The sequence below is a fragment of the Littorina saxatilis genome, linkage group LG3, assembly GCF_037325665.1.
Source record: "Littorina saxatilis isolate snail1 linkage group LG3, US_GU_Lsax_2.0, whole genome shotgun sequence".
NCBI lineage: Eukaryota > Metazoa > Mollusca > Gastropoda > Littorinimorpha > Littorinidae > Littorina > Littorina saxatilis.
In genome coordinates, this window is record NC_090247.1 from 68,072,823 (window position 1) to 68,099,652 (window position 26,830).

Consider the following 26,830-nt stretch of genomic DNA (forward strand, 5'->3'; position numbering starts at 1 on the left):
TTTCAGGCAAGTCGCACCCTTCAGGTAGTAAGTGAATAGGTAGAATGGTCAACATTTTAAACAGATTTCATAGACCCATCCACTCAGTCACTCACTTAAGTGGGCGGGGATGTAGCTCAGTGGATAGCGCGCTGGATTTGTATCCAGTTGGCCGCTGTCAGTGTGAGTTCGTCCCCACGTTCGGCGAGAGATTTATTTCTCAGAGTCAACTTTGTGTGCAGACTCTCCTCGGTGTCCGAACACCCCCCGTTTGTACACGCAAGCACAAGACCAAGTGCGCACGAAAAAGATCCTGTAATCCATGTCAGAGTTCGGTGGGTTATAGAAACACGAAAATACCCAGCATGCTTCCTCTGAAAGCGGCGTATGGCTGCCTAAATGGCGGGGTAAAAACGGTCATACACGTAAAAGCCGTGGGAGTTTCAGCCCATGAACGAACAAACAAACTCACTTAAGTTTTGTGGTCATTATCGATCAGAAGTTGAATACAGTATCTTTAATAAGGCATCCCTTTTCTTGCTTGTCGGGGGTGTGACATAAAAACCCAGGGTGTGGTAACTCTGTGCCTCTTTTTCCTAAGCCTTGGTTTTATAAACGCGCAAAGCCAGAGTGATACAGTGATAGCACCTGCAAAGCCAGAGTGATAAAGTGATAGCACCTGCAAAGCCAGAGTGATACAGTGATAGCACCTGCAAAGCCAGAGTGATACAGTGATAGCACCTGCAAAGCCAGAGTGACACAGTGATAGCACCTGCAAAGCCAGAGTGATACAGTGATAGCACCTGCAAAGCCAGAGTGATACAGTGATAGCACCTGCAAAGCCAGAGTGATACAGTGATAGCACCTGCAAAGCCAGAGTGACACAGTGATAGCACCTGCAAAGCCAGAGTGATACAGTGATAGCACCTGCAAAGCCAGAGTGATACAGTGATAGCACCTGCAAAGCCAGAGTGATACAGTGATAGCACCGGCTGAACATCAGGTTCTCTGCTTTCACTTCCACCCTCTTCAGAGTACAGTAGGCTGATAATGCTAATAGACAAGTTCCGGAAAGAACTGGGTCTGGGTTTTTATTGGCTTTGGAAGAGTTGCATCCCTTTGAAACAGTGAGGCAAACACGTTACCATTGATCAGTGCAGATCAGTGGCCGTTGTGATTAGTGAGCTCTGGTGAGCATAATATTAAGATAAAACGGCTTCATGTTGAACAGACACTGCATGATGCCATAATCCCTTGCCTAAATAGATCAGTGTTGTTAAGGGGCACATTGACTCTTCCTAAGCAAGTTAGAAAAAACTAACGGAGTTATTTTGGAACATTGTCTATTTCCTTCTGACCAGTAGTACAATCTTTGGGCCAGGAGCTCTAAAGATAGAATAGAAATAGGATTATGTGAGGAGCTCTAAAGATAGAATAGAAATAGGATTATGTGAGGAGCTCTAAAGATAGAATAGAAATAGGATTATGTGAGGAGCTCTAAAGATAGAATAGAAATAGGATTATGTGAGGAGCTCTAAAGATAGAATAGAAATAGGATTATATGAGGAGCTCTAAAGATAGAATAGAAATAGGATTATGTGAGGAGCTCTAAAGATAGAATAAAAATAGGATTATGTGAGGAGCTCTAAAGATAGAATAGAAATAGGATTATGTGTGGGAGTGAAAAGAGTACAACTACAAGGACAATTTTTATGATAGGTGGTTTAGACATTTTTTAGCCTTTTGCTTGGGGTCGCTCCCTGAAGTTTCAGATTTTGGCTGCATCATAGCATATCTTTTTCCCGTGATGTCACTCTTTTACATCATTTCCAACAGCCCATTCACCACTCCTTTTACAACATTTCCATCAGCCCATTCACCACTCCTTTTACAACATTTCCAACAGCCCATTCACCACTCCTTTTACAACATTTCCAACAGCCCATTCACCACTCCTTTTACAACATTTCCAACAGCCCATTCACCACTCCTTTTACAACATTTCCAACAGCCCATTCACCACTCCTTTTACAACATTTCCAACAGCCCATTCACCACTCCTTTTACAACATTTCCAACAGCCCATTCACCACTCCTTTTACAACATTTCCAACAGCCCATTCACCACTCCTTTTACAACATTTCCAACAGCCCATTCACCACTCCTTTTACAACATTTCCAACAGCCCATTCACCACTCCTGTGCACATGTATCTTATTGCAGCTTTTGGATTTCTGGACTGCTGGAACCTTACCGGGTGCAGTGGACACCCCCCCCCCCCCCTCCACCCTTTTAAGACCTCCAAACTCTGAGAGAAAAAAGTCTTTAGAGGGGAGGTAAATTTACAAAGGTTATGAACAGAAAATCTCAAGATGGAAATAAGCCTTAAAAGGGTGAAGTCTTGAATTTGGGGGATTTCAAAGGGGAGGTTTCTCTGTATTTGCTTTGTAAACAGTCAGAACTGTCATTGATATCCTTTTGGTTGAAACAAAATGTTATGCAAAATACATGACATAAAACAATTACCTGTATGCAACAAGGACTGACCAACTCAAGCAAAAAGCTTAATATTACGTGACCAAATTGATATCCTTTAACCACAGGACAGTTTGCCATTTTAGCTCAGCTTTCCTGAAGTTTTCAGGCTTAGTGATGAATAACTCTGTGAACACCACCTGTCCCATGTTTCTTGTTCACAAAAGCACTAATCAAAAATTTGCTCCAGGGGCTTGCAACGTAGTACAATGTATTACCTTACTGGGAGAATGCAAGTTTCCAGTACAAAGGACTTAACATTTCTTACATACTGCTTGACTGAAATCTTTACAAAAATTGACTATATTCTATACAAGAAACACTTAACAAGGGTAAAAAGAGAAACAGAATCCGTTAGTCGCCTCTTACGACATGCTGGGGAGCATCGGGTAAATTCTCCCCCCTACAGAAAAATCAAGGTCTTAAAAAAGAGGTCTCACATCGGGGGGTCTTAAAAGGGGGGTTCCTGTGCACACAGCTGAGTGTAACCATGTTTGTATCTTGTCTTGCAGGAGCAGCGACTGAAAGAGTTGACGAGCACCCCAGCCTCTGCCAACAACCCCTTCGCCTCTTCCGCTTCCCCGCCCGCGTCCAGCCCCACCGCGGCCGCCCCCGCAGCCAACGCTGGCGCCAGACCCAGCGACGATCTGCTGGGACTCAACAACAACCCGTTCGCGGACAACGTGCAATCTGTGATGGCCAGCGCCTACAACAGCCAGCCCCCTGCCCCCGCCGCCTCCAACAACCCCTTTGGCGCCCCCGCTCCCGCCTTCCAGCAGCAGCAGACCAACGGCTTTGCTGCAGGTACTGTGACCCAGGAGGCAAATAAAGCACTAGTATTTTAGTCATTATTTTCCTTTATCAAAACGCATCTACACCATCAATACCTTTCCCTGCCGTGTCCCATTCTTCTGTCAGAAAGTATGTCAGATGTACGCTCAAACACACACGCACACACACACCCCATTTCTGTTTATGAGCACTTAACGGTTGTTTTTACTATTATAAGTAGCTCTTCAGATGTTCAGCAAATGCATTGTGCCATGATCATCTGTCAATTAACTTACTTCCCACAAAAATTATGGGAGAGTAATTATGTTGCACCTAATCAGCCTTCACTTTTTGAGATGTGAAGAGGTATGTCGCTTAGGTCTGAAGTCAAAACTTGAGCAGTTTTACCTGAGAAGGAATAGTTTGTTATCATTGCTTGGGTTAAACTCTTCTACAGTGAAGTTCAGGTAGGAAGGGGTTATGAGCTTGTGGGCAACACCGGCACGGTTGGCCTAGTGGTAAGGCGTCCGCCCCGTGATCGGGAGGTCGTGGGTTTGAACCCCGGCCGGGTCATACCTTAGACTTTAAAATTGGCAATCTAGTGGCTGCTCCACCTGGCGTCTGGCATTATGGGGTTAGTGCTAGGACTGGTTGGTCCGGTGTCAGAATAATGTGACTGGGTGAGACATGAAGCCTGTGCTGCGACTTCTGTCTTGTGTGTGGCGCACGTTATATGTCAAAGCAGCACCGCCCTGATATGGCCCTTCGTGGTCGGCTGGGCGTTAAGCAAACAAACAAACAAACAAACAAAAAGCTTGTGGGCATGTTGTCCTTCAGTACTTTGACTGAGTAAGAATACCTTGACCAGTTTTTTTGAGCGTTAATGTTTGATTGCCCTTTGAACATGCTGCAATCATTTTGCACTGTCACTGACTCGTCTTTTCACGATCAAAAAACAAGAAAGCTAAATATTTAGAAAGTTGTTTTTTGACAAACTCTTGTTTTGTCAAATATTAAACGTTGTAGATATTTACCTTTGTGGATTGTGGAATGTTAGCAGTCTATCTGGTTTGTATTTCATCATTTTGACGTTTGATTGTTCCTTGACAGGGGCTAGCAGCGGCAACAACTTCACGTCGGACGCAGACTTTGCCAGAGCATTTAACAGCTCCTCCACAGCGTCGCCAGGTAGGTTTTGTTAGGGAGATGTACAACTCTGGGGTCCTAGTGTTGTCAGCCATTTTCTGCTTCACAGGGCACCACTGTGGCGGCTTTTCTTACGACTTTTACTTTTATTTTCATGATTTGTTTTGTTTTTGGGCTTCTCTAAGTTTCAGTATTTGCAATCTGTACAGCACTTTCACTGGTGTGCTGCATTGTAAATAATATTTGACATGGTTTTCGCTTTCGTCCCCTTATGTATCATTCTGATATTTTGAGCTAATTTGTTTGAATGGGACTTTTTATGGGGGTAGCTTCTCTTTTTCTTTTGAACACCATTCATATCCCATCAGACCCTTTTTCTTTCTGTTTATTTTTTCTTTCTGTTTATTTTGTCTGTGTTTATTTTGTCTTTGTTTTTTTTGTTTGTGTTTATTTTTTCTTTGTGTTTTTTCTTTCTTTGGGATTTCAGTTTGTTCTGGGACACACTTTTGTGCTTTTCTGTCTTTTTGTTTTAACCCTCTGTGTGAAGGTCTGAATATAAATACACCCTGGCTAACACATCGATGTTCTTGTGACAAACATTCAGCTTGTGATGATTGTTGTTTCGTTGCCAAGGCTACCTGTTGTATATTGTGTGCATGCTGTCTGTGTCTTCTTGCAGCGGGGATGAGTTTTGGCACACCAACTGTCTCTGCCATACCCAACGCCCCCCCAGGTACAAACCAATCAGAACGAGAACGGAGAACAGTTCTCATTCTGCTGACTTGCTCAGATTTTATGCGTGCTTGGCTTTTGGGCTTCTGTTCTGGTTTTCACCCCCTCTTTCTTTTTCATGTGTATGAGTAACACATGTAGCTCCCGTCCTTTCACTCCACTCAGTCCTTGTTCGGTTTGTTTTCAGACGTTATTTTCCCCCTGCACTCTTTTGTGGTCACACCAGTCTGTTTGTGTTAACTTAAACCAAATGCACTAGAATATTTCCCTGTGGATTGTTTTCGTGGTTGTTTCTGCAGAACCTTGGTTTACGATGGTTTTGAGTGCAGTTGTGGATGAGAATGGACGTAGATTTGCACATGCAACCACGTTTGTAAAGGGTAATGAGTGATATCTACGCCTGAACTGTGCACTGAATTGCAGTTTTGAAATCGTGAAGAAACGTAATGTTGAAAGTATGCAGTCAGTGAGCTGGTCACTTATTTGCCTCTGAAGCACCGTGCACTTTGGGTTGAACTGCATGTTAAGATTGACAGAAGAAATAAAAGTGTTTCAAGAGAACTCACTTCATAGCCGTGTACAGGCTAAACACACAGACTGGATAAAAGTAAATACAGGAGAACTATTACTTCAAGAAAATTCATGCTGAAAATAGACTCTTTTTTTACACACATATATATATATATATATCCCATGACCTCCCTTCTTTGTCTCTGTAAATGTACTCTAGGTATATTTCTTGTATTTCCATTGTTCTCTTGTTATATCTATGATGTAACTATTGCACTCTTATAACATATAAAATAGAGGATAAATAAGGGTGCACGAAATGCATCATAGCTGGCTCTACTTTCTGTCGTCCTTGACATTCCAAAATGCACATGTACCTATAGACCGGATGTGCAAGGGGTAACCACGCTTTTGAGAACTTGCGCGAGAGTTGTTCAGTGTTATAGCTGAGTTTTAGTCTCGACTTGCCGAGACTATCATCGTAGCGTAGTTTACATGACGTCTGTCGTCCATTGCGTCATATTAAGGGGACGTAATCTGTTGTTTCCTTCTATTCGCTGTTCTATTTCTCTCTTGTGATCAACATGACAAGCCGTATGTGTTTGAGTGTGTGTGCTCGTGCTCTCAACTAAAATAAAAGTCAAACCAGCAATCGTTAAAAACCCAGTGCGTCCGACCAGCACTGCTATGTTCAGACTATGCTCATGTGAAGTTACAGCGTGCCCGGTACACACGCCCTTATCGGTACATCATCGACTACAAGTGTTCTCTGGACAAGCTGTTTAATGGATTTGCGAGTATTTCTAGCTCTTCTGCGGTGCAGTAGGCCCTATAGACCATGAAGGTGTCCAAGATCTCAGGAGATGCGTGTGTAACCACTAGGTATTCAGTCAAATCCGTGTAAGATGCTTTCAACTGACTGGGACAACCAAGCCACCATTTTGCACCGACTTGACATAGATCAACAGACGTGCCTTTAGAATAAGGTATGTGCAGAGGTGCCTTATCTGAACAGACAACTAAAGCTTGATGTTTCCGTCACACTTTGTCTTTTAGATCTTCATGGGATATACAGGTTACAACACGAGTGGTTTTTTATATGGCTTGTATTTCAGTCAAGATCCAGCGGGAATATCATAGGGACTCACTCGCCAGAGGCTCGTGAGTCCCTTGATATTCATCCGTTGGGTCTTGACTGAAATACAAGCCATATAAAAAACCACTCGTGTTGTAACCTCTATATATATATATATTTATTTATATTATTTATTGCTTTGCTCCCAATGAAAGTATATATTTGCACATGCTTATTCCATACTCGAAAGTCTGACAGTTCGTGAAGATATAGAAAGATAGTTTACTTTCACATAGCCGTCTCACTCAAAAATCTTCACTCTTGCTAGCTTCAATGTAAAGCGCTTTTGTATACCCTATTGTATGATTTGATTTTACGCTCAGTTAAAAAAAAGTTCTACATCTCTGTATACATCTGTTATGACGCTCAGATCTCTTAGCGCTCTCCTTTCAAATTATTGTATATTTGTATGCTTCACATGATTAGCAAATTTGCTATTATCTTTTTCAAGTACTTGTTATTGAACAGCTTTGCAAGAGTAGTTATTGGCATCAGGACGAGGAAAAAATTTGGTGTGGCTGAGAGTTAAGTTATATGCCTTTGAATACAGTCATATAATTGCTTTTGTGCAATTTAATCTGTATGGCATCATGTAATAGGTATTTTTGTGCCACAGGGAGGGGGGGGGGGGGGGGGGGGTATTGTTAAGTCCTTTTAGACTTTTTAAGCACCACATTGCAGTTTTTGTTGTGATCTTATGTGAGCTTAAGGCCAGCTTCCAAGGTGAAAATAACATTTTTTTAACATTTTTGGTTATTTGGGTTGTTTGCTGTGTTAAGTACATAAACCACTCAACTATCACGCTATGCAATAATTTTGCGGCAAAAAACAACCTAAATATTTTTATTTTAATTAAATGTGCATCAGGGGTGTGTCAAAAAATGCCTTGTGGCAGCTCATTAAATATTCATAAACTTTGAAAGTACATTTCTTCGGTTTGGAATGTAGCAGACGATTCATTCAAAGACCACTGTGCTCAGCGAAACCAAATCTACAAGCTTGATTTGACAGCCGAACTCGTTAGAAAGACGTATTTTCATTGGTCGATGTTAAGCATGCCAAAGAACAGAGGGGTCTGGTTTCAGCCAATCAGAGAGCAGCTTTCAAACCGTGCTTGGCAAAGCCTTTCTGCTGTGCCATGTTTTGTTTTTTCACTTCCGTTCACAGCAACTGTAAACAAAACACGTGTTTCGAAGGGAAAACAATTTGTAAACACCAGAATGACGAAGAAAAGGAAGACCTACAAGAAGAAGAGTCGGACTGGGAACCCGACTGGCAGAAGAGGGACTTATCAGCAGCAAACTGAGCCCACATCGGCAGCGAGAAGTAGTGACAGCGAAGCTGAAGGTGGCGATGTGCACGCTACCCCCTCCACCTCGTCTGAGCCTACGGCTGAGGAAAGCAAGCCTAAGTTGACTGCGTCCGAGTCAAAATTGAAAGAAGAAGAAGAAGAAATGGAGTTTGACAGTGACAGTGATCTGACTGGATTTCGTTTGATTGATTGTAAACTGTTGGTACAGTTTGTTTTTTCTTTTCTCTGCCCAGACTGTAAATGAGAACAGGCAATGGCAAAACAGTGAAAGGGGGGGGGGGGGGGGGGGGGTTGACTAAAAAGGCAATTTTGAAACATGCAGGGTCACTATGGAGCTGCTATAAGGAACAATGTTGGAAACATTAACCAGATGAGGCAGGATATCTGGGCTATGTGGCGTCACAGGCGACTGAAGAAACAGGCAAAGGAGACCCAGACAAGAATGCTCTTCCTGATTATGTGACTGATGCCATCCAGCCAGTGTTTGAAACTCTGTCACAGGATTCTCTGCTTAGAAAGTGTCTACAACTCTGTCACAGGATTCTCTGCTTAGAAAGTGTCTACATGGTGGCTCACAAAATACAAATGAGTCATTTCACAATGTGATATGGCAGCGGTGCCGCCCCAAGACCATCTTTGTCGGCAAGAAGAGGATTTGACTGGCTGTAAATGATGCCCCCATTGTTTTCAATGATGGAGAATGTGGACGCTTTGCTGTGTTTGAAAAACTTGGACTGGATGTAGGCAAATGGGCAAGACTGTGTTTCCAGCTAATTGACAGAAATTGTGTCAGAGGAGCACAGATTCAAGCATCTGACGCCGCAAAGTTTGCCAGGAAGATCCGCGCATATATGAGACAGTAGGACAAAATGAGAATCGGGGGGGAATTTTACCTTGCTGGGGCCCATGAGTAGATAAGGTGAGCATTTCTTTTGCCCCAAAGTGTATATTGGAACAAAAAAAAAATAGGCATTCTCATCTGACTCATGCACAACAGTCATATTAAAGTTATCTTAAACTTTAAACTCGTTTTTCTCTAAAACGCGTTTTACACACATACCGTCACTATTTCCCACACATCTCAAAAACTATTTAATGAAATCAAATAAAATTTTGTGTGCTGCATGATTGATAACAAAGGCACATTTTGCTATTTTATTGGAACATTAGAGCACATGTAAACATCCCTATGAGAGTCACATAAAAGTCATAATTTCAGAATATCAAAAAAAATTAAATTCTGCAAAATACACTCTTGTAAAAATAGCACACTGTTTAGTGCTCAATTTGTGGTAAGTGTGTAAAATTTCATGTCTGTATCTGTCTTGCATTAAGAGTTATTTGGGAAATGATTATCATACATTTTCGTCATGGTGTTTTTTTATATTTAATATATTTTTTTTTTTAGACATCAAAACTTTCTATTACACTTAACTGAATTATGTCTGAGCGCTCAGACACACTTGAAGAATATATGAACCAAAAATGGGAAAGATCAGCAGTGTTTCTGAAATGCTATGGCAGAAAGATTTGAACACGTTTTTTGTCGTTTTTCACCTTGGAAGCTGGCCTTAAAATAACAAAACCAAAAAACCCACTATTTATTTATTTTATTATTGTTTCTTGACTGTTTTTATTTTCCTTTACTCTTGTCTTCTGATTTTTGTACTGGTGCCTGTAAAACAAGGAGGGAAAAACGAAGTTTTCATTTTCTGGTCTGAGCAGTGTTCATGTAATAGTTTTTATGATTGTCGGTTTGACAGGTAGGTGTTTTTTCTTTTCATAGATCCATACCCTGACACAGCTCACCTCATCCCTGTTTCCCCATTGTGTGTGTTACCTGGCAATCTTCATACATTTAGAGCCTCCCCCCTTTCTGATTTGAATCCAACCTTTTATTCATGTTTTCCCTGGTACCGTCATCCATATTTCTTTCTTCTTGATCCGTTGTTTTGGAAGTCACTGTGCAACTTAAAAGAAAAGGATAGAAGGAAAAACAAAGATTTTTATACTTTACTCTGCCTGTAAAGATGTTAGCGGCAAACCTTTGTAGCAAGACAGCTAATAACTCATATCTTATATCAGAAAAATACTCCGTAGATGCTCTCAGCATTATACATGAATTAACGTTACCATTAATTTGTTCGAAGTTTCTTCACTAGCCATCATTTTTTTCTGACTGTGTAACTAAGACTTGAGATTAATTTGAAACTACATTATAACATATCAGTTTTATGTATTGTAATAGTTTGGCCCACAAAAAACAACTAGCGTCAGAATTATCCTCTGTTGTAACTCTTATATATATTGGATCTTATGCTTCACAATTATTTAGTTATGCTGGAATTGTTACTTGGCGTTTTCTGTGCAATCTGTCATTCAGACTTTCAAACTTGTATTGTTACCCTGATCTGTTCTTTTTAAGGTGGATCCTTAAACAAATAAAATAACTCAAAAAGATTAGAAAACAAAGACGGGTTTGTATAGATCTTACAAACAAAGGGAAGTAAGTGATCTAAATGTAGACAACAGTAAATGAGAGTTATCAAAACCAGTCCTGTCACCTACCAGAATGTAGGTTTTATTGGTTGCAGCAACAAAGCCATCGGATCACTCCGTACTATTCAGCATTTTGCTCATTGTCATTTTAACCCTTTCGCTGCCAATCAAAACTTCCTGACTGCCAGGGAATATTGGAGTTCGGGGTGTAATAATTCACAAAAAATTCTAGCTCCAAACTGGCAGTAGGTAGAAAAGTAAAACCTATGTTATTTTTAAAAGAAATTCAACCAAGAATCTGTTTTTAGTATCTAATCATGGAAATAATGCACAAGTGCAGGACGGGTATACCCGTCCTAAGGCAGTCAAGGGGTTAAACTTAAGGTACATCTTTCTAGCTTGTTTCGTAGACGTAGGTGGTGCTTGTATGATTTTGTTTGACATGTTGACTATTGAGGATCTGATGGGACTTTGGTGCACTGTGGAACCTGGGTCAAAGTGTTCCTTAGAAAGGTTGACATGTTAACCATTTTAAACTGTGAGCTATCATGGTCAGACTTTGTGTGTAAAGTGATGAGGTGGGAGTGTGTTCCTGTGTCCATGTGAGTCTTAAAATGCAAACCGCTGTATGTACTGTCGATTGTGAATTGTGATTTTATACAGTTTTGTGTTTACCTGTTGAATGAGCCTATGTACCCTTTAGTCATTCTGGATATGTACACCAGTTTTTGTGTGTGAGGTGGTTTTTGTGCACATTACTTTTTTTCAGTAGAATCCCAACCTTGTCAAATGTTTTGGGGAGAATTCGTGCCATAATATTAAGCTGGGAATTGACACCACACTTTTTGTTCACTTTGTTACTTGGTTGAAGGAGATATCTAGTCTCTCTTTAATGCCTGTCAATTAAGAATGAACTGTATATTGTTAGATATGTATCAAAAGCAGGCTAGTGTGTTAATCATTACATGTTATCTAAAACATAAGATATAAAATCTCTCTCTACTCTTTTCCACTGTCTTCATTCTTTGTTTTTTGTTAATGACAGCAGTTGGCTAGACTAGAAAGTGGTGTGAGGGGTCTGGTACTTTGAGCGAAAATAGAGCCTCTTAATTGATAAAAGCTTTTTAGTGTGACTTGATTGGCTGACTTCGAGCCTGAATGGACTGTATTGATAGTGTCAACATTTAAAATCTTGAAACTCATGTTTATTTTGTTCCTCTCAGATGGGGGAAAAAAATGTGAAAGACAATTTAAAAAAAACCAACATTGACAACATAACATATAATTGTAACCATCATTTGATATTGATTGTGGCTTGCTTCTCTTGCTTCCCTGCTGCTCTCTTGTCTAACTCTTGTGTGGACACTGTGGACCTCTTCGGCCATGGCTGCGTGTCTCTCAGCGCTGGATCTGGGCTCGCCCCTGGACCCCCTGGAGCCCACCACCCCCCAGCGCAGCTCCGGGTTCGGGACCGTGGAGCCCCCGCCCCTCTCCCTCTCTCAGCCCGCTGAGCTTCTGGGCCAGGCCCCCTCCCCCTGCCCCTCACCCGTCCCCCCGCCCGCCTCCCCCTCCCAGCCCATGGCCATCCCTGGAGCGTTTGGAGGAGGTGGAGGGATGTCGGGACTGGGTGGCCTGTCCTCCAGTCCTATGCCGGGCGGGCTGTCTTCCAGCCCTATGGCAGGAGGGATGTCCTCTAGCCCTATGGCGGGAGGGTTGTCCTCTAGCCCTATGGCAGGAGGGTTGTCGTCCAGCCCTATGGGGGGTGGTGGCGGTGGCTTTTCCTCTATGGGCGCAGGCTTTTCCTCTAGCCCTATGCATGGGGGCTATTCCTCTAGCCCTATGGGCGGTGGTGGCTTCTCGGCCATGGGTGAAGGCTATTCCTCTAGCCCGATGGGCGGGGGCTATTCCTCGAGCCAGATGGGAGGGGGGTTGGCGTCCAGCCCAATGCCCGGGGGGATGTCATCCAACCCCATGTCAGCTTTCTCCTCTGGGTTCGGCTCCCAGTCTGGGGGGATGGGGATGTCTGGCGGAGGGGGCCCCTTCAGTCAGCTGGGGGTGGGTCAGGGCTCCATGGGGCTGAGCTCTAGCCCTACAGGATCAGCAGGTACAGTGTGGCGCTGCATGGCGCAAGGGGTGTCTCTGGCCTGTGGCCTCTCTGTCTGTGTGTAACTTGTCTGCTGTGTAGTACAGGGTAGCAGTAGCCACCAGTGTCTTGGTTAAAGTCCATGTGCAGTAGAAATCCCATTAGAAGACTCCTTGTTTTTAAGACCTACCTTTTTAAGGCCTTGGTTTGTTTTTTTACAAGTTCTTGCAATTTACCTGTATTTTAAGAATTCCTCTCTTTTAAGATTTGATTTTCTAATTTTTTGCAACCTTCAAAGGAGGGTTTTGCTGTGATAACTGAGCGAACAGTTCTTTAAAAGTTCAGTCCGACCAAACACCATTTTAAGACCCTGTTTGGAAACTTTCTCCCTTTCTGATCAAAGTCTACCAATTTGCGTCCATTGTAAGACTTTTTGAAACATAATTTTCTCAGATATCATGGGCGGCACTGTGTTGGTTGTTCATTTCTCTCAGGTTACACCAATTCCCTGCTTTTAGAAAGTAGAGAAGTATTTGGTAGTCGTTTTCTTTCAGAAAGGGGTTCAGCCTTCAACTTTTCTGCCTGAATGCAAAGCTTAAAATATTGTGATCGTATGCAGAGCTGAAGTGAAATGAGCTTTTCATTCCAATCTTTAAGAGAAACTTATTTGACCAATTTTCATTCTGTATTTGAGATTAACTCACTTTTTTTGTTTTTGTTTTGTTGTACAGATAGGGACAAATTCAGGAACCAATATTACTCGTAACTTAGGTCTGTGTGCTTTTCTAATGTTATTTCCATTTTTGTTCAAACAAAAGTCCATTCAGTCACATTCCTACCCACGGACTGTTGCATGGTTGGATGTAGAGTATGGTAGTTACCTAGGAATCAGTTTTATCACAAGTTTGTCTAGTTTCCTCTGTCCGGTGAGAGAAATACTGTATTGTGCACACAGTTTATGTGTGTGTGGTGTTTTTTCTTGTGTTTCCCTGAGACCCACCATCCATTTTGTGTCACCATTGTGTTGATGTTTCCACAGATGTAGGTAGCTCCCATTTTCTGTTGCTTCATTTGACTTTTTTGTGATACCCGGTTCAGATTGTATCAATTGGATTAAGGCATATTCATTGATGCATGAGAGTAAGTGCATGCCTGTAACAGCAGTGGACTTTTCACAGAGGAGGGAGGAGGGAGGGGGGGGGGGAGGTACATGAGACGCAGGGGTAGAGAATTAGTCTGCTGTATGTATCAAGTACATGTGCCTTTTGATACACGGTCATTTTCTTCATTGAATTTTTTGTCTGGAAAGAAAAACACGAAGTGTTGACATATTTGTTCTTGGACTTGGGTGTTTGACCGTTTTTTTGGTACATTTTCATTCAGTCAGTGGTGTTGATAGAGTAGGAAAGTTCAGGTTTTTTACTTGCAATAGTTGCATGTTAGATCATGATTTTAGCTGTGATTTGTAAATCCGGTCGTGGTTTAGCCTTGGAATTAGGCTCAAATATTTTATATTACACATATACTTCATACATTCCTCGTGTGTACTGCTACAGTAGTGTTATTTTAGCAGATTTGTTGTGATGTCTAGCTCTATGACCTATGTATTAGTAGTGGTTGTAAATGTTACATACTTTATACCCTTCATGCCCCGGCGTTGACTTGTTCCCTTGTCCTTTGCTGGGTGAGGTCTCATGATTTTGTCATAAAATTGTTACTAGATCATCAGCATTGACATCCACATATAGATTGATTTGAATGTGCATTTAGTAATTGTACAAGCTTTTTTGTCAGTGGATACTGTGTTTATTGTTATTGAAGTATTTGTTTATCAAACGACTGTAGCGTGTGCAGTCATTTGTTAGCACCCTTACATATTACACATAGCTGGAGCTTAAAAAAGTGGTGTTGAATAGCTACAGCCTCAGGGTATTCTATGTTGAAATTGTAAATTGAAAGCAGGAGAACCTCTTTTCGTGATCAGCCTACAAGACTTGATACTGATGGTGACAATGGTTATTTGGAATGGTACTAAGTGAAGAGATGAAATAAGTTGCTCAGTTTTTATTAAAGCTTGATGAGGTTTAGGTTTGACATAAAATCAATGAAAACAAAAAGCACTGCAGAAGGTAAATTAAAGGACAATGATAAGTATGAAGGACAAGTGGATACATGTGAAGATGATGAGGTTAAATTTAAACAGAAAATGCAACAAATCTCGGGAAAACGTAAGGGTAGCTTTCAGCAGAAAATCACAATAAATATAAGGGTTAATTTATGCTGAAATATACAAACAAAAGCATTATAACTTTCAGTGGGAAATTGCAACACATGCAGAAATAAAGTATCATTCAAGAGGTAAATGCAACAAAATTGTAAATACCTGTATAATGGTATATTTCACAAGAGTATTGTAAGTACCTGTATAATGCTATATTTCACAAGAGTATTGTAAATACTTGTATATTGTATAATGGTATATTTCACAAGAGTATTGTAAATACCTGTATAATGTTATATTTCACAAGAGTATTGTAAATACCTGTATGATGCTATATTTCACAAGAGTATTGTAAATACCTGTATAATGCTATATTTCACAAGAGTATTGTAAATACCGGTATAATGCTATATTTCACAAGAGTATTGTAACATATATGAACATAGGGGGAACTCCAAGCAAAAAACAGTAATAAATGCTAACACAAGGAGAGGGCGGGGATGTAGCTCAGTCGGTAGCGCGCTGGATTTGTATCCAGTTGGCCGCTGTCAGCGTGAGTTCATCCCCACGTTCGGCGAGAGATTTATTTCTCAGAGTCAACTTTGTGTGCAGACTCTCCTCGGTGTCCGAACACCCCCGTGTGTACATGCAAGCACAAGACCAAGTGTGCACGAAAAAGATCCTGTAATTCATGTCAGAGTTCGGTGGGTTATAGAAACACGAAAATGTCCAGCATGCTTCCTCCGAAAGCGGCGTATGGCTGCCTAAATGGCGGGGTAAAAACGGTCATACACGTAAAATTCCACTCGTGCAAAAAACCACACGAGTGTACGTGGGAGTTTCTAACACAAGGGTAACTTTCAGCAGAAAATTAAAAAAATGCAATGCACATGAGTATTAACTTTCAGCAAGAAATTGCAACAAATGTGATCTTAATGGTAACTTTCAGCAGAAAAATGCAACATCTGCAAAGATGAGGATAAATTTCAGCAGCAAAATGCAACCATTAGGGTAACTTTCGGCAAGAGTTGAAGAAATAGCGCACCTTGCTGTCAGTAATATATTACATGCAGTGCAAAGTGAATGCGAAAGCAGTGTTGATGGTAACCAGTGTGTAGATGATAAAGTAGATGATAAAGTAGATGATAAAGCAGTGTTGATGGTAACCAGTGTGTAGATGTATAGAAGTTACAAGCGTGAAGTGTGTGTGCAGGCTTGGCAGACCTGCATATCCCGAGTAGCCCAGGTCAGTAATCGTTTACCAAAATTGTGCTGTCTAGGACCCCAGTAGACCCCCGGAGGACCTGGTTGCTGACTACAGTGCAGTCATTTAATCAAGTCTTTACCTTGGTATAGGCAGGCGTAGAGTTCCAGTTTGCATATTTGTCCGTCAACAGTTTTGGAGAATAAATGACAAAATTTAGGAAATCAGTTTATCAATTGTTTTGAGAATCTTTTTTTTCTCTAAATATTTGAATTCATTCTCCGGTTTTAAGTACATGTAACTGATTAGTTCATGTTTCAAATGGATTTTGTTCCGAAGTTTTCCCGCAATTGAACTCTTTCAGTCAATGAAAATCTCGTTAAGATTAGAACTTGTAATAGCTGTTTTCAGGTTTGTTTTGATTACTCAAAAATGAATTTTAAAGATGAGGTCTGCCCTTGACTTTGCTTGGAAGGCTAAGTAGCAGGAACTGTAATTAGCTGGCTAAGCATTGTAGCAATTTATAGAAAAGATTCAGAAGGATCAAGGCGGATTCTTATTGTCAGATCTAGCATGTCATTACGTCGGTCCTATCTCCATAGAATACTATGTGTTCATTCATTCATTTTCATGTTGTCATAGGGTGTACACTCCAAAAACCCTACACTATGCATTTTGGAATAGTAACATCTCTGAGAAGACATATTTCACATGATCAAACTTAAAGGACCCAGGGGCGGATCGAAGGGGGAGTTTCCAGGGTTTCCGGACCCCCCCCCCCCCCTAAAAAAAAAGAAAAAAAAAGTTGAAAATAAAGAAAAACTTAGAGCTCAGATTGCTCCATTTTCCTTGATTTTTATCAACATTTTCCGGGGGGGCATGCCCCCAGAACCCCCTAGGAGACGGCCTTTGTCTTCTAAGTGGCGGTTTGAGAAAGTAGTTGGGTAATTTGTTGGCTCATGTTACACCAGATTGGTCAATTGTCCTTGTTTTGATTCAAATTTGTCTTCTTAAATGTACATTTTGGAAGGTGTATTAGGGAAGTTTCTTGGCTCAGATTGCACCAGGTTGCTCCATTTTCAATGTTTTTAATCAAACAATTTCGGGGGGGGGGGGGCATGCCCCCGAACTCTCCTAAGAGGTTCGAACGCTTCACGCCCTCAACTAAACGCTTCGCGTCGTCAAATTGTCCTACAATTTTTGTTGGACCCCCCCCCCTCCCCCCAAAATGATGTGATCCGCCCCTGGGGCCCATAGAACATTCACCTTTTCTTGTGTGTTTTGAGATTGCTACGCACTTTCCCTTTTTGCTTGAATTTGATGTTGATTTTCAGGTTTGAAGTGATGCATGGCACATACTGTACACACACATATTGAATATCTTAGTCTCATTACATGTAGGAGGTCAAAATGTCAACAAACCAACCAAGATTATTTGCCTTAAATAAATAAAACATGAAAGAGCTATTTGTGCTGAAAACTTTTGGGATAATCTGTGGATGCTCACTGACTGTAAAGCTAGCTTACATGTCAAGTGAGTTTGGGGATAAGCGGAATTGCTTTGTGACCTTGCCTGACCTTCCCATCTCTCTGTCTCTCGCTGCTGCTTGCCTTGTATGTGTGTTGATACCTGTCACACCTGTGTACCTCGCACAGCCCGCCACCTGTCCAGGAGTCCCTCTCCTACCATGCCTGACGCAGGTATACTTGCTTTCCTCACCTGGAACGACCTTGCTTTCCACTGGTTGATCGTTTAAGAGTATTAATTTTACCATTTTCCTCAAGATATCTGTACAGTTTGACTATGTGGTGTTGTTAGTGTGAAAACTTTATCTCCCAGATGTTATTTTTACACTTCACTTTGGTCATTTATATTATATATGTGAAGTTGTTAGGTAATCATTCATGCCTCTATGTTTTGAAACATGAATCACTTTGACGGTCCTTTTTTTTCACGCTTATTTCCCACCAGCACCCCACACACCAAATTTGGCATCATTTTATTATGATGACTTGCAAGTAACTGAACACAGTATACGGTGCTTTGTTGAGCAGGATGGTGGTTGGGGTGACTATTTATATGTCAACCAAGTGATTGTTTATAAGTAGAAGTACTTTGTGTCCAAATATTGAAAGTAGGTTACAGTGTGATAGGTGATTACTTATATGTAGAAGAGTACTTTGTGTCCAAATATTTAAAGTACGTCGTTACAGTGTGATAAGTGATTGTTTATAAAATATATGTAGAAGATAACTTTGTGTCCAAATATTTAGAAGATGTTGCAATGTGATGCACTAAAGCATGTGTGAAAAGAACCTTTCTGGGCTGGTTTAGGTTTGGAGGCATTCTGACTAAATGTCATGAATGTGATTTGATGGTGTAATCTTGATATAAGGTCAAGAAACTTGTGTTAAGTTTACCTGGCACCCATTGAAGCTGTTTCTTGATGACTTCATCGTAATCAATGCTCTGGTCACTGGCTTGATGACTTCATCGTAATCAATGCTCTGGTCACTGGCTTGATGACTTCATCGTAATCATGATGCTCTGGTCACTGGCTTGTATGGCTTTGCACAACGCTCAGGAGCTTTGTTGAGGAGTTTGTCTGAAGCTTGAGTGTTGGGGTGTGAGCGAGAGTGTGTGGTGATTGATTGCTTTGTGGCCGATTGACGATTGCTTTGTGGCCGATTGACGTGTCAGCAGCAGGGTGTAGTGTGTGTGTGTTTGCTATTCTAGGAAGCTTTGGGCGCAGCAGTCCTAGCCCGGGGATGGGGGTGGAGCAACACCCTCCCTCTGCCTCTGCCACAGGTGACCACAACTGTCCGCACGCACACCTGTCGTGTGCTTTGATCCTCCCCGTTTTACCTTTGGCTTCCTCAACCGCTTTTTGGGTTTTGATTTTGTTTTGTGATTTTATTATCATTTCATTCTTCAATGTTATATCTTGTTGTCGGATGTTTTTTGCAGCAGTTAAAATTGTTTGCCATTAGGCTCTTTTTTGTGTGACTATTATGGTGTGTCATATTTGTTCTGATGAGAGTGTTTGTGGTGTTTTATCAATGGTAGAAATATGTGATTTTTTTGTGTGTACATATCATTTGTAATCTACCCCCCGCTGGCTAGGGGGAGTCCCATATTGGTTGGGACGAGAAAGAATTTACCCGTTGCTCCCCAGCATGTCGTAAGAGGCGACTAACGGATTCTGTTTCTCCTTTTACCCTTGTTAAGTGTTTCTTGTATAGAATATAGTCAATTTTTGTAAAGATTTTAGTCAAGCAGTATGTAAGAAATGTTAAGTCCTTTGTACTGGAAACTTGCATTCTCCCAGTAAGGTAATATATTGTACTACGTTGCAAGCCCCTGGAGCAATTTTTTGATTAGTGCTTTTGTGAACAAGAAACAATTGACAAGTGGCTCAATCCCATCTTCCCCCTTTCCCCGTCGCGATATAACCCTTCGTGGTTGAAAACAACATTAAACACCAAATAAAGAAAGAAAGAAAGATTTCTAATCTGGTCAAGGTTGAAAAAGCGTCTTTTTGCAGATTTGTGTTAGCAGATCTCTGTTTTGCTTCCATCCTCTAGAATTAAAAAGAGTTCCTTGCATAACAATCAGAATATATGTGAGAGTTATTCTGTGGAACCAGAAGATGCTAAATGTTCATGGACACAGATTTACTCCCCCCCCCCCCCCCCCACATACACAAACCCAGTTTATAAGGTAAATGTGGTTTTGTGGAGTTCCTGTGGATCGAATTAAACTGATAATGGGCAGACCAGATTTTTTTTAATATTAAAAGCTTATTTTTGTTTGATTGAAGAAGAATATATAATATTCTGGGGAAAATATTTAATGTATATCTATTTTTTTGTGTTTGTTATTGTTTTCATGTAATGGTTTTTTTCTTGAGTAAATGTCTTTTTTCTTAGTGAGTAGACATCGTCAAAGTTAAAGGCTCTTTTGTTTTTAAAAATGAACACAATTTATGTTGTTTAGTTTATACATGTGTATTCTGTGTCTTTGGTCTTGTCTTGTAAGTTTTCAATTCATACATGTAGCTTTGATTTTGCTTTGTCAGTGAATATTGAGGAGGAAACAGCATGCGCATGAAGGTCTAAGAGAGATCTATATTATATGATTGGTAAAAAAAAATCAACAACAAATCAGTGATGGGCTGCTGTTCTTACAGATATTATATGTATTGTGTAAAAAGATCATTAGGTAGTCAGAATAAACAGATGGTAATTAGGTAAATATACAAAGGTGAGTGGCACGGATATGTCAGTAAATGAAACTGAAACACAAAGTATTTAATGTAGCACTGCAAGCAGACAGCAGTAATTTCAATAATTGTTTTAGCATTTTTGGCGATAAGAGTTCATGAAATATATAATGATTAAGGAAAACAGTTGCAGTTAAACAAGATTATATGAAATATGAATAATTAAGGAAAACAGTTGCAGTTAAACAAGATTATATGAAATATGAATAATTAAGGAAAACAGTTGCAGTTAAACAAGATTTGTTTTAACTGTATTATTTTCAGTTATATTTATTTCTCTGTGTTCCCCATTCATGTATTTTTAAAGAATTTTCTGTTCAGTTTTCATGTGTTCTCAAATCTTCCCACACTTTTCCTACGATGATGCGTTTTGATTGAAACAATTGTTTTTACCCATCCAATGAGATTTGCATGCCCACCCCCTCCTTCAATTGTTTGTGCAGCGTTATTATTTATGAGTTATGTGATATATATTTTGTATTTGATGTGAGTTAATGTAAGAACATGCTCATGAAAGAAGTTCAGCTTGATAACACCTTTAATGAAGTAACTATAAAGCAAGACTCGACATAGACAGGGTGAGCAAACATAGATAACGCAAGGCACTGAGGCACCAAGTGCGAGTCATGTATGTGAGGTGATATTTATGTATATGATTCCATCTGTTGCGGAAACTTTGTGGTTAGCTTTCAAGTAGAGGAATATAAAGTTGAGAAAGTCTGGCCTGAACAAATCCTTTAATGAAACTACATGACATTGTACTCATGAAAGGGTCTCAGGAAGACAGCTATGATTAAAAAGAGTTAAAAGCTATTACAGGCACAGCTTTCTTCAACTAACAAAGCATAAATGCAATTGTGGAGAGCTAAAAGTCCTCGAATATCACAATATCAAACGGTTCATGGTCAATTCTGAGGATATTCAGACTCAAGATTTTTATGTAATAATCAGTTATTGTCTTCTAATAAAAAAAGTTTCAGAAAAAAAGTGATAAGCAGGTGCTTTGCTGTGGCGGATATGTACATCTTAAATGGAACTGAGCAGCTTCAAGCTGGACAACACCAGCGTCAAGCCCTGGGAGAACATTGCAATTAGGGTGACCATGTGTACTCAACGCTCTGTGTTTTAAAGATCCTTGTCTGTCCGTTTCAGGATTTGACGCCTTCGGGGATGTCCTGCAGCCAGCCAACGCTGGCGGCACTGTGCAGGGGCCGGGGATGACCAAGGCACCGGAACCCAAGCTCCTCGCCTCTGATCTTGACACCTCACTCGCCTCCCTGGCATCCAACCTCAGCGTCAAGTCGCCTGCCGACCAAGTTAAAAAGTGAGAGCGTGGGAAGGGGAGATAACCTTGATTGCTAACTGGAATTAAATTACATATTCTTACTCCGAATCACATAAAGCATTGTCACAGACTCATATGCTAGGTACTGAAAACGCTAACCCATCAAAACCCTTTTAAGGGAAGCAACCCACTCTAAAAAAGGCTGAACTAGCCATGGCCATGGGCCCCGGGAGTTACCTCCCCTATGGCTACTTCCCATCAGCCCCCACACACCCTATCATACGTCTTTTCAGCAGCGTGGTGTGAGGGTGCTCTGAATTTTCGCTAGACTGCGGCTGACTGTGTGAGCTTTTTTGCCTGCCAGCCGCGTTGACCTGTCGTTCTCCCGTGCGGGCGCCAGTCTTGGTGAGCTCGTTCTCGTTTGTTTCAACTTTCCTCGTTGTTTGTTGCTGATATTTCGTCCCTAGGACGTAGTTATCAGTTACTGTTGGTGTTGCCGCCATTTGCATTTCGCCAGCTTGCTGTCGTTTTCATTGTTTGGCATGTAACCGGCGCTTGCTTCTGTTATTTGTTCTGCAAGCTTGGTTTTCTTGTTGCTAACGTTCGTTTTGTTTACGGAATTTTCAGTCCGTGTTTGCTACTTACGTTGTTTGCATTTTTATTTTCTTTCCGTCTTACGCTTGTGCTTTTGTGTCAAGTCATTATGGCTGACTCTGACGGGCGTAAGAGTAAGGGCAAGGGCGACGCGAAGGGCAAAATTAAGCCCAAGTCGTCTTCTTCTAGGCCAGTCGTACTGGTTACGGATGCGGAACGCAATACTGTACTTTCGGTTACTATTTCACCTCCGAGGGAGGCTACGGAGGCTCGTCCTTCTTCTTCTGTTGTTTCGGCTCCTTCTCCTTTGTCGGCGCCGGAACAGGGGGCACTTGTGTCCTCTTTGATTAAGTCTTTAGTGCCAGAGATCCGGTCTTTGGTGCAACAGGAAATGCAGCGTTCGTCGGCTTCCGGTGTTGCTGCTGTGCCTCCTTCCGTGGGGGGGGTACAGTCCCTCTCTTCTCTGGTGGCTTCCGGTTCGGGGGTGCAACTTCCTGCCTCTGCCTTTACCACTTCTGTCAGCGGACATCCAAGTAAGTCGACTTGGTCCCACAGCCCTCGCCAGGCGTCGGGACACTCCCTGCTGGGAGACAAGTCAATGGGGCAGAGTGGCACTCTGCATTCTCCTGGTGACTCGTCCTCCCGTTTCGGCTTGGACGTTGGTAGCCAGTACGCTGATGTCCGTCCCCGCCAGCTTGTCTGGGATCGTGACTCTCAGCAGCAGCTTCCGTTTTCGGTCGCCGCATTTCCGGCTTCGGCCGGAAGTACACTTCCTGTCCTCACTTCCCGCTCAGCCGGTTGTGAGGGTATGGATTACAGGCTGGCCTCAGGGCCTTACGGCCCCCGGCCACAGCCTGCTCCGGTTTCGGCCGGATATGCTGTCCCTCTTCCGAGTTCATCTGCTTGGATCCCGGAGAGGGAACAACAGCGTTCAGCGGCGGCACATGCTGTGCAACAGCTGGGGCGGTCGTCTTTGTCCCAGGACGTGACGGCGACTTCCGCTCACCCACTTCCGGTCGTTTCCGATTCGTTTTCGGCTTTCCCTTTGCCTGCTGGCAGTGGGGTGAGCCGAGAACAATTTCGGCGTCACGACTTTCCGGTCTCCGGACAGGTTGCGGACGTTTCGGCTTCGGCGGTGGATGATTACGATCCTCAGTTTGACCAGTCTGAGGTCCAGTCTCTGGCAAGTGAGGATCCGCGTACGGGCTTTCCGTCTCGGCTTCGGACGGTTCTGAGTGCCGCGGCGGAAGTGACATCCCGCTACTTTCCTGAGGGGGCTTCGGCGGCCGGAGTTTCGACTTCCGTTCCTCCCTCAGCGTGGTCCGACTTCCTTCCCGGGGGGGAGGACTCTTCCTCCTTCCGGTTTGTGGAGTCACCGGCAGTGGCCTACCACCTTTCTCAGGTGCTTGCGAAGTCTTCGCGCCAGAGTGGTGGTTTGCCTCCCGTGCCTGTCCCGCTTCTGGTACCGTACGGACCAGTTCCGGAGCAGGCACAGGCTTGGGTTGCTTCGGGGGCTCAATCTTCTTCCGGTGGCACTTCCGGTCATCAGAAGTTGGTTCTGCCTTCGAACAACCGGAACCTGATAGCGTCTCTTTCGCTTCCCCGGTCTTCGTTACCGTTGACTAGGGATCTGCTGCCTCTTTTGTCAAAACAGGTCAAGAACGATTCTGTTTTGTCAGTAAAAGAGTCGACGCTAGTCAGTTTGGAGGAGATCGCACGCCAGCTTTTGGAGCTTGCGTCTATCTCCGACACTCTGGTTCGCGCTCTGTCTCGGTCTCTGACCGATTCTCTCGTTCCGTTTACCCTTAGCGAGGAGCAGAACGCGGACGACGTGTCTGTCCTTCTCGCTGCTCTCGCGAAGGTAAACGAGGAACAGACGCGGCTTTCCTCCTTGCAATATGCACATGCGGTGATGAGCAGGAGGGACCTGTTTCTGGACCATTCTCACTTCAGGGACCAGGCTACCCGGGATGCCCTTCGGGTATCCCCGGTTGTGGAGGGGTCTCTGTTCGGCCATATGGCGGTAGACGCTCGGCAGAAAGAGATCCAGTCACTCAAGGACACACAGTTCTGTGACTTTGCTCTACAGGGCATGAGGCAGGCTAAGCCTTCACAGCAAGTGAAGGCTCAGTCGTCGTCTCAACCCAAGTCTGGGACCAAGAGACCTGCACAGCAGTCGTCTCGAGGTGGCAAGAAACGGACTGCGTCGGGAAGGGGGCGTGGCGGCTCTGGTAGCAAGCCTCACCCCCAATGAAGTGCTCCCGGTCTCACCCCCCTTCCGCCCTCCACACCAGTGATGGCGGGAGGCCCCTCCCGGGCACTCTCCAATTGGATGGTCTCTGTAGACAGCCAATGGATAGTGGGAGTGGTGAGATCGGGCTTCCGTCTGCTATGGCGGGAAGAGAAGGCACCTCTTTCCCGGCGGCCGCCGCCCTTCAAACCCCCCTCCTCGCAGGAAGCAAAGTCCGTTCTTCAGACGGAAATTGTCTCCCTGGTGCAGAAGGGCGCGGTAGAGAGGGTCCTAGACCAAAGCTCTCTGGGATTTTACGGGCGTCTTTTCGCCGTTCCCAAGGCTTCAGGGGCCTGGCGTCCCGTCCTGGACTTGTCTCTTCTCAACACGTTCTTGAGAGAGATCAAGTTCAAGATGGAGACGCCAGCCACGGTCAGGGACTCTCTCCGCCCAGGAGATTGGGCGACCTCTATAGACCTGACGGATGCATATTTTCACATTCTTATGCATCCGTCCGACCGGAAATGGCTTCGTTTCCGGTGGGGCGATCAGGTCTACCAGTTCCGCGCACTCCCCTTCGGACTGTCTCTCGCACCGTGGATTTTTACCATGGTGGTGAGACAGTTGTGCGCACTGGTGAGGTCGCAGGGTATCAGACTGCGGGCTTATCTGGACGATTGGCTCATCCTGAACCAGTCCCAGATAGGTTGTGCGCAGCATACCCAATCGGTTCTTCGAGAGGCCTCCCTGCTGGGGTTCTCGATCAACCGATCAAAGTCGGAGTTGATCCCGTCTCGGACATTCACTTATCTGGGGATGTCTTTCGACACAGTGGCTTGGACTGTCCGCCCTTCCCAGAGCAGGGTGGACAAGCTCCAGGCCCAGATCAGCTCCACTTTGCCTCTCCTGCAGGCTTCCCTCAGGTCTCTGGCCTCCATCTTGGGGCAGATGGAGTCTATGGCTCTGTTGGTTCCCCTGGGCAGGGTCCACAAACGGCCTTTCCAGGCAGCTCTGAAGCCGTTTGTGGACTCAGCTCGGGTGGACTGGAACGCCCTCGTTCCTCTTCAGGGATGGTTCCAGTCCGCAACCCTTCCGTGGCTGGACACGGAGTGGGTCTGCCAAGGAGTGCCGATTGCTTTGCCACCCCCAGATCTGGATCTCTTCACGGATGCTTCCCTACGGGGGTGGGGAGCGCACACGGACCTACACACGGTGTCAGGTCTGTGGTCGGCAGAACAGAGCCAGTGGCATATCAACTTGCTGGAGCTAGAAGCAGTAGCCCTAGCTCTAGTCGAGTTTCTGCCCTCCCTGCAGGCCAAGCATGTTCGTCTGTTTACAGACAACACGACTGTGGCCGCTTATCTCAACAAGCAGGGAGGCTCGCGGTCCCCGTCTCTCTCGGACAGGGCCTGCGAGATTCTGAAGTGGTGTGCTCGGCACCACATCATAATCTCGGCCAGGTTCCTTCCAGGGAGGCTGAACACTCTGGCGGACGCTCTCAGCCGGTCCGACAGGGTGCTTCAGTCAGAGTGGACCATCACTCACGGGGCACTGCTGCGCCTTTGGGCCCAGGTCCAAAAGCCTCTCGTGGATCTGTTTGCCACCAGGTTCTCGAAGAGGCTTCCGGTGTTCGTCTCGCCATTCCCGGATCCCCAGGCTTGGCGGGTGAACGCTCTGGACATTTCCTGGACGGGTCTGGAGGCGTACGCCTTCCCGCCTTTCCAATTACTCAGCCGAGTAATTCGAAAGGCGGAACTGGAGGGGCCGACTCTTCTTCTGCTGGTCGCCCCTCTCTGGCCGTCGCAGGTCTGGTTCCCAGACCTGCTTCGGCTCGCCCAGGGGCCTCCCATTCCTCTCTCCCTCGGGAGAGGGGAACTCGTGCAGCCCCGAACAGGCGTTCCACACGAGGAGCCCAGTTTTCTGAAGCTTCACGTGTGGAGGTTGTTCGGGACTCACTGAGGCGCTCTGGGGCGTCTTCTCTGACGCTAGACCTGGTGGGCCGTTCTCATAGGGCTTCCACTGCGTCCGTCTATGCCTCTCACTGGAAGTCCTGGTCCACCTGGTGTGCTGCTAAGGGGATTAGTGCGGTTGCGCCCCGCTCTATGCAGGTCGCCAACCATCTCTCCTTTCTCTTCTCACAGGGCGCCTCTGTTTCCTCCTTGAGGGTCCGGCGCTCTGCGATTTCCGCTACACTCAAACAGATCGGCCGTTCGATCAATGTAGGGGGAGTGATAGCGGCTGTGATCAAGGGCGCTTCTCTTAAGCAGGTCAAGTCCAGATTGGCCACCCCTAAGTGGGATCTGTTCCTGG

The 26,830-nt window shown here is 43.9% G+C and overlaps 1 protein-coding gene across 3 annotated transcripts in view; it reads left to right on the plus strand.

Moving 5' to 3' along the window:
- Positions 1-26,830, plus strand: part of LOC138963093 (phosphatidylinositol-binding clathrin assembly protein LAP-like) — an 80,786-nt gene that overhangs the window by 35,635 nt on the left and 18,321 nt on the right. Inside the window, exons 14-17 of one of the 3 annotated variants that reach the window (XM_070335114.1) lie at positions 3,028-3,319; positions 4,397-4,474; positions 5,112-5,165; positions 21,564-21,735. In XM_070335114.1, coding sequence (XP_070191215.1) covers positions 3,028-3,319; positions 4,397-4,474; positions 5,112-5,165; positions 21,564-21,735 — 596 coding nt within the window. Of the gene's footprint in view, positions 1-3,027; positions 3,320-4,396; positions 4,475-5,111; positions 5,166-18,865; positions 18,938-21,563; positions 21,736-26,830 lie in introns of all 3 variants that reach the window. The other 2 variants (XM_070335116.1, XM_070335115.1) reach the window with 2 other exon arrangements.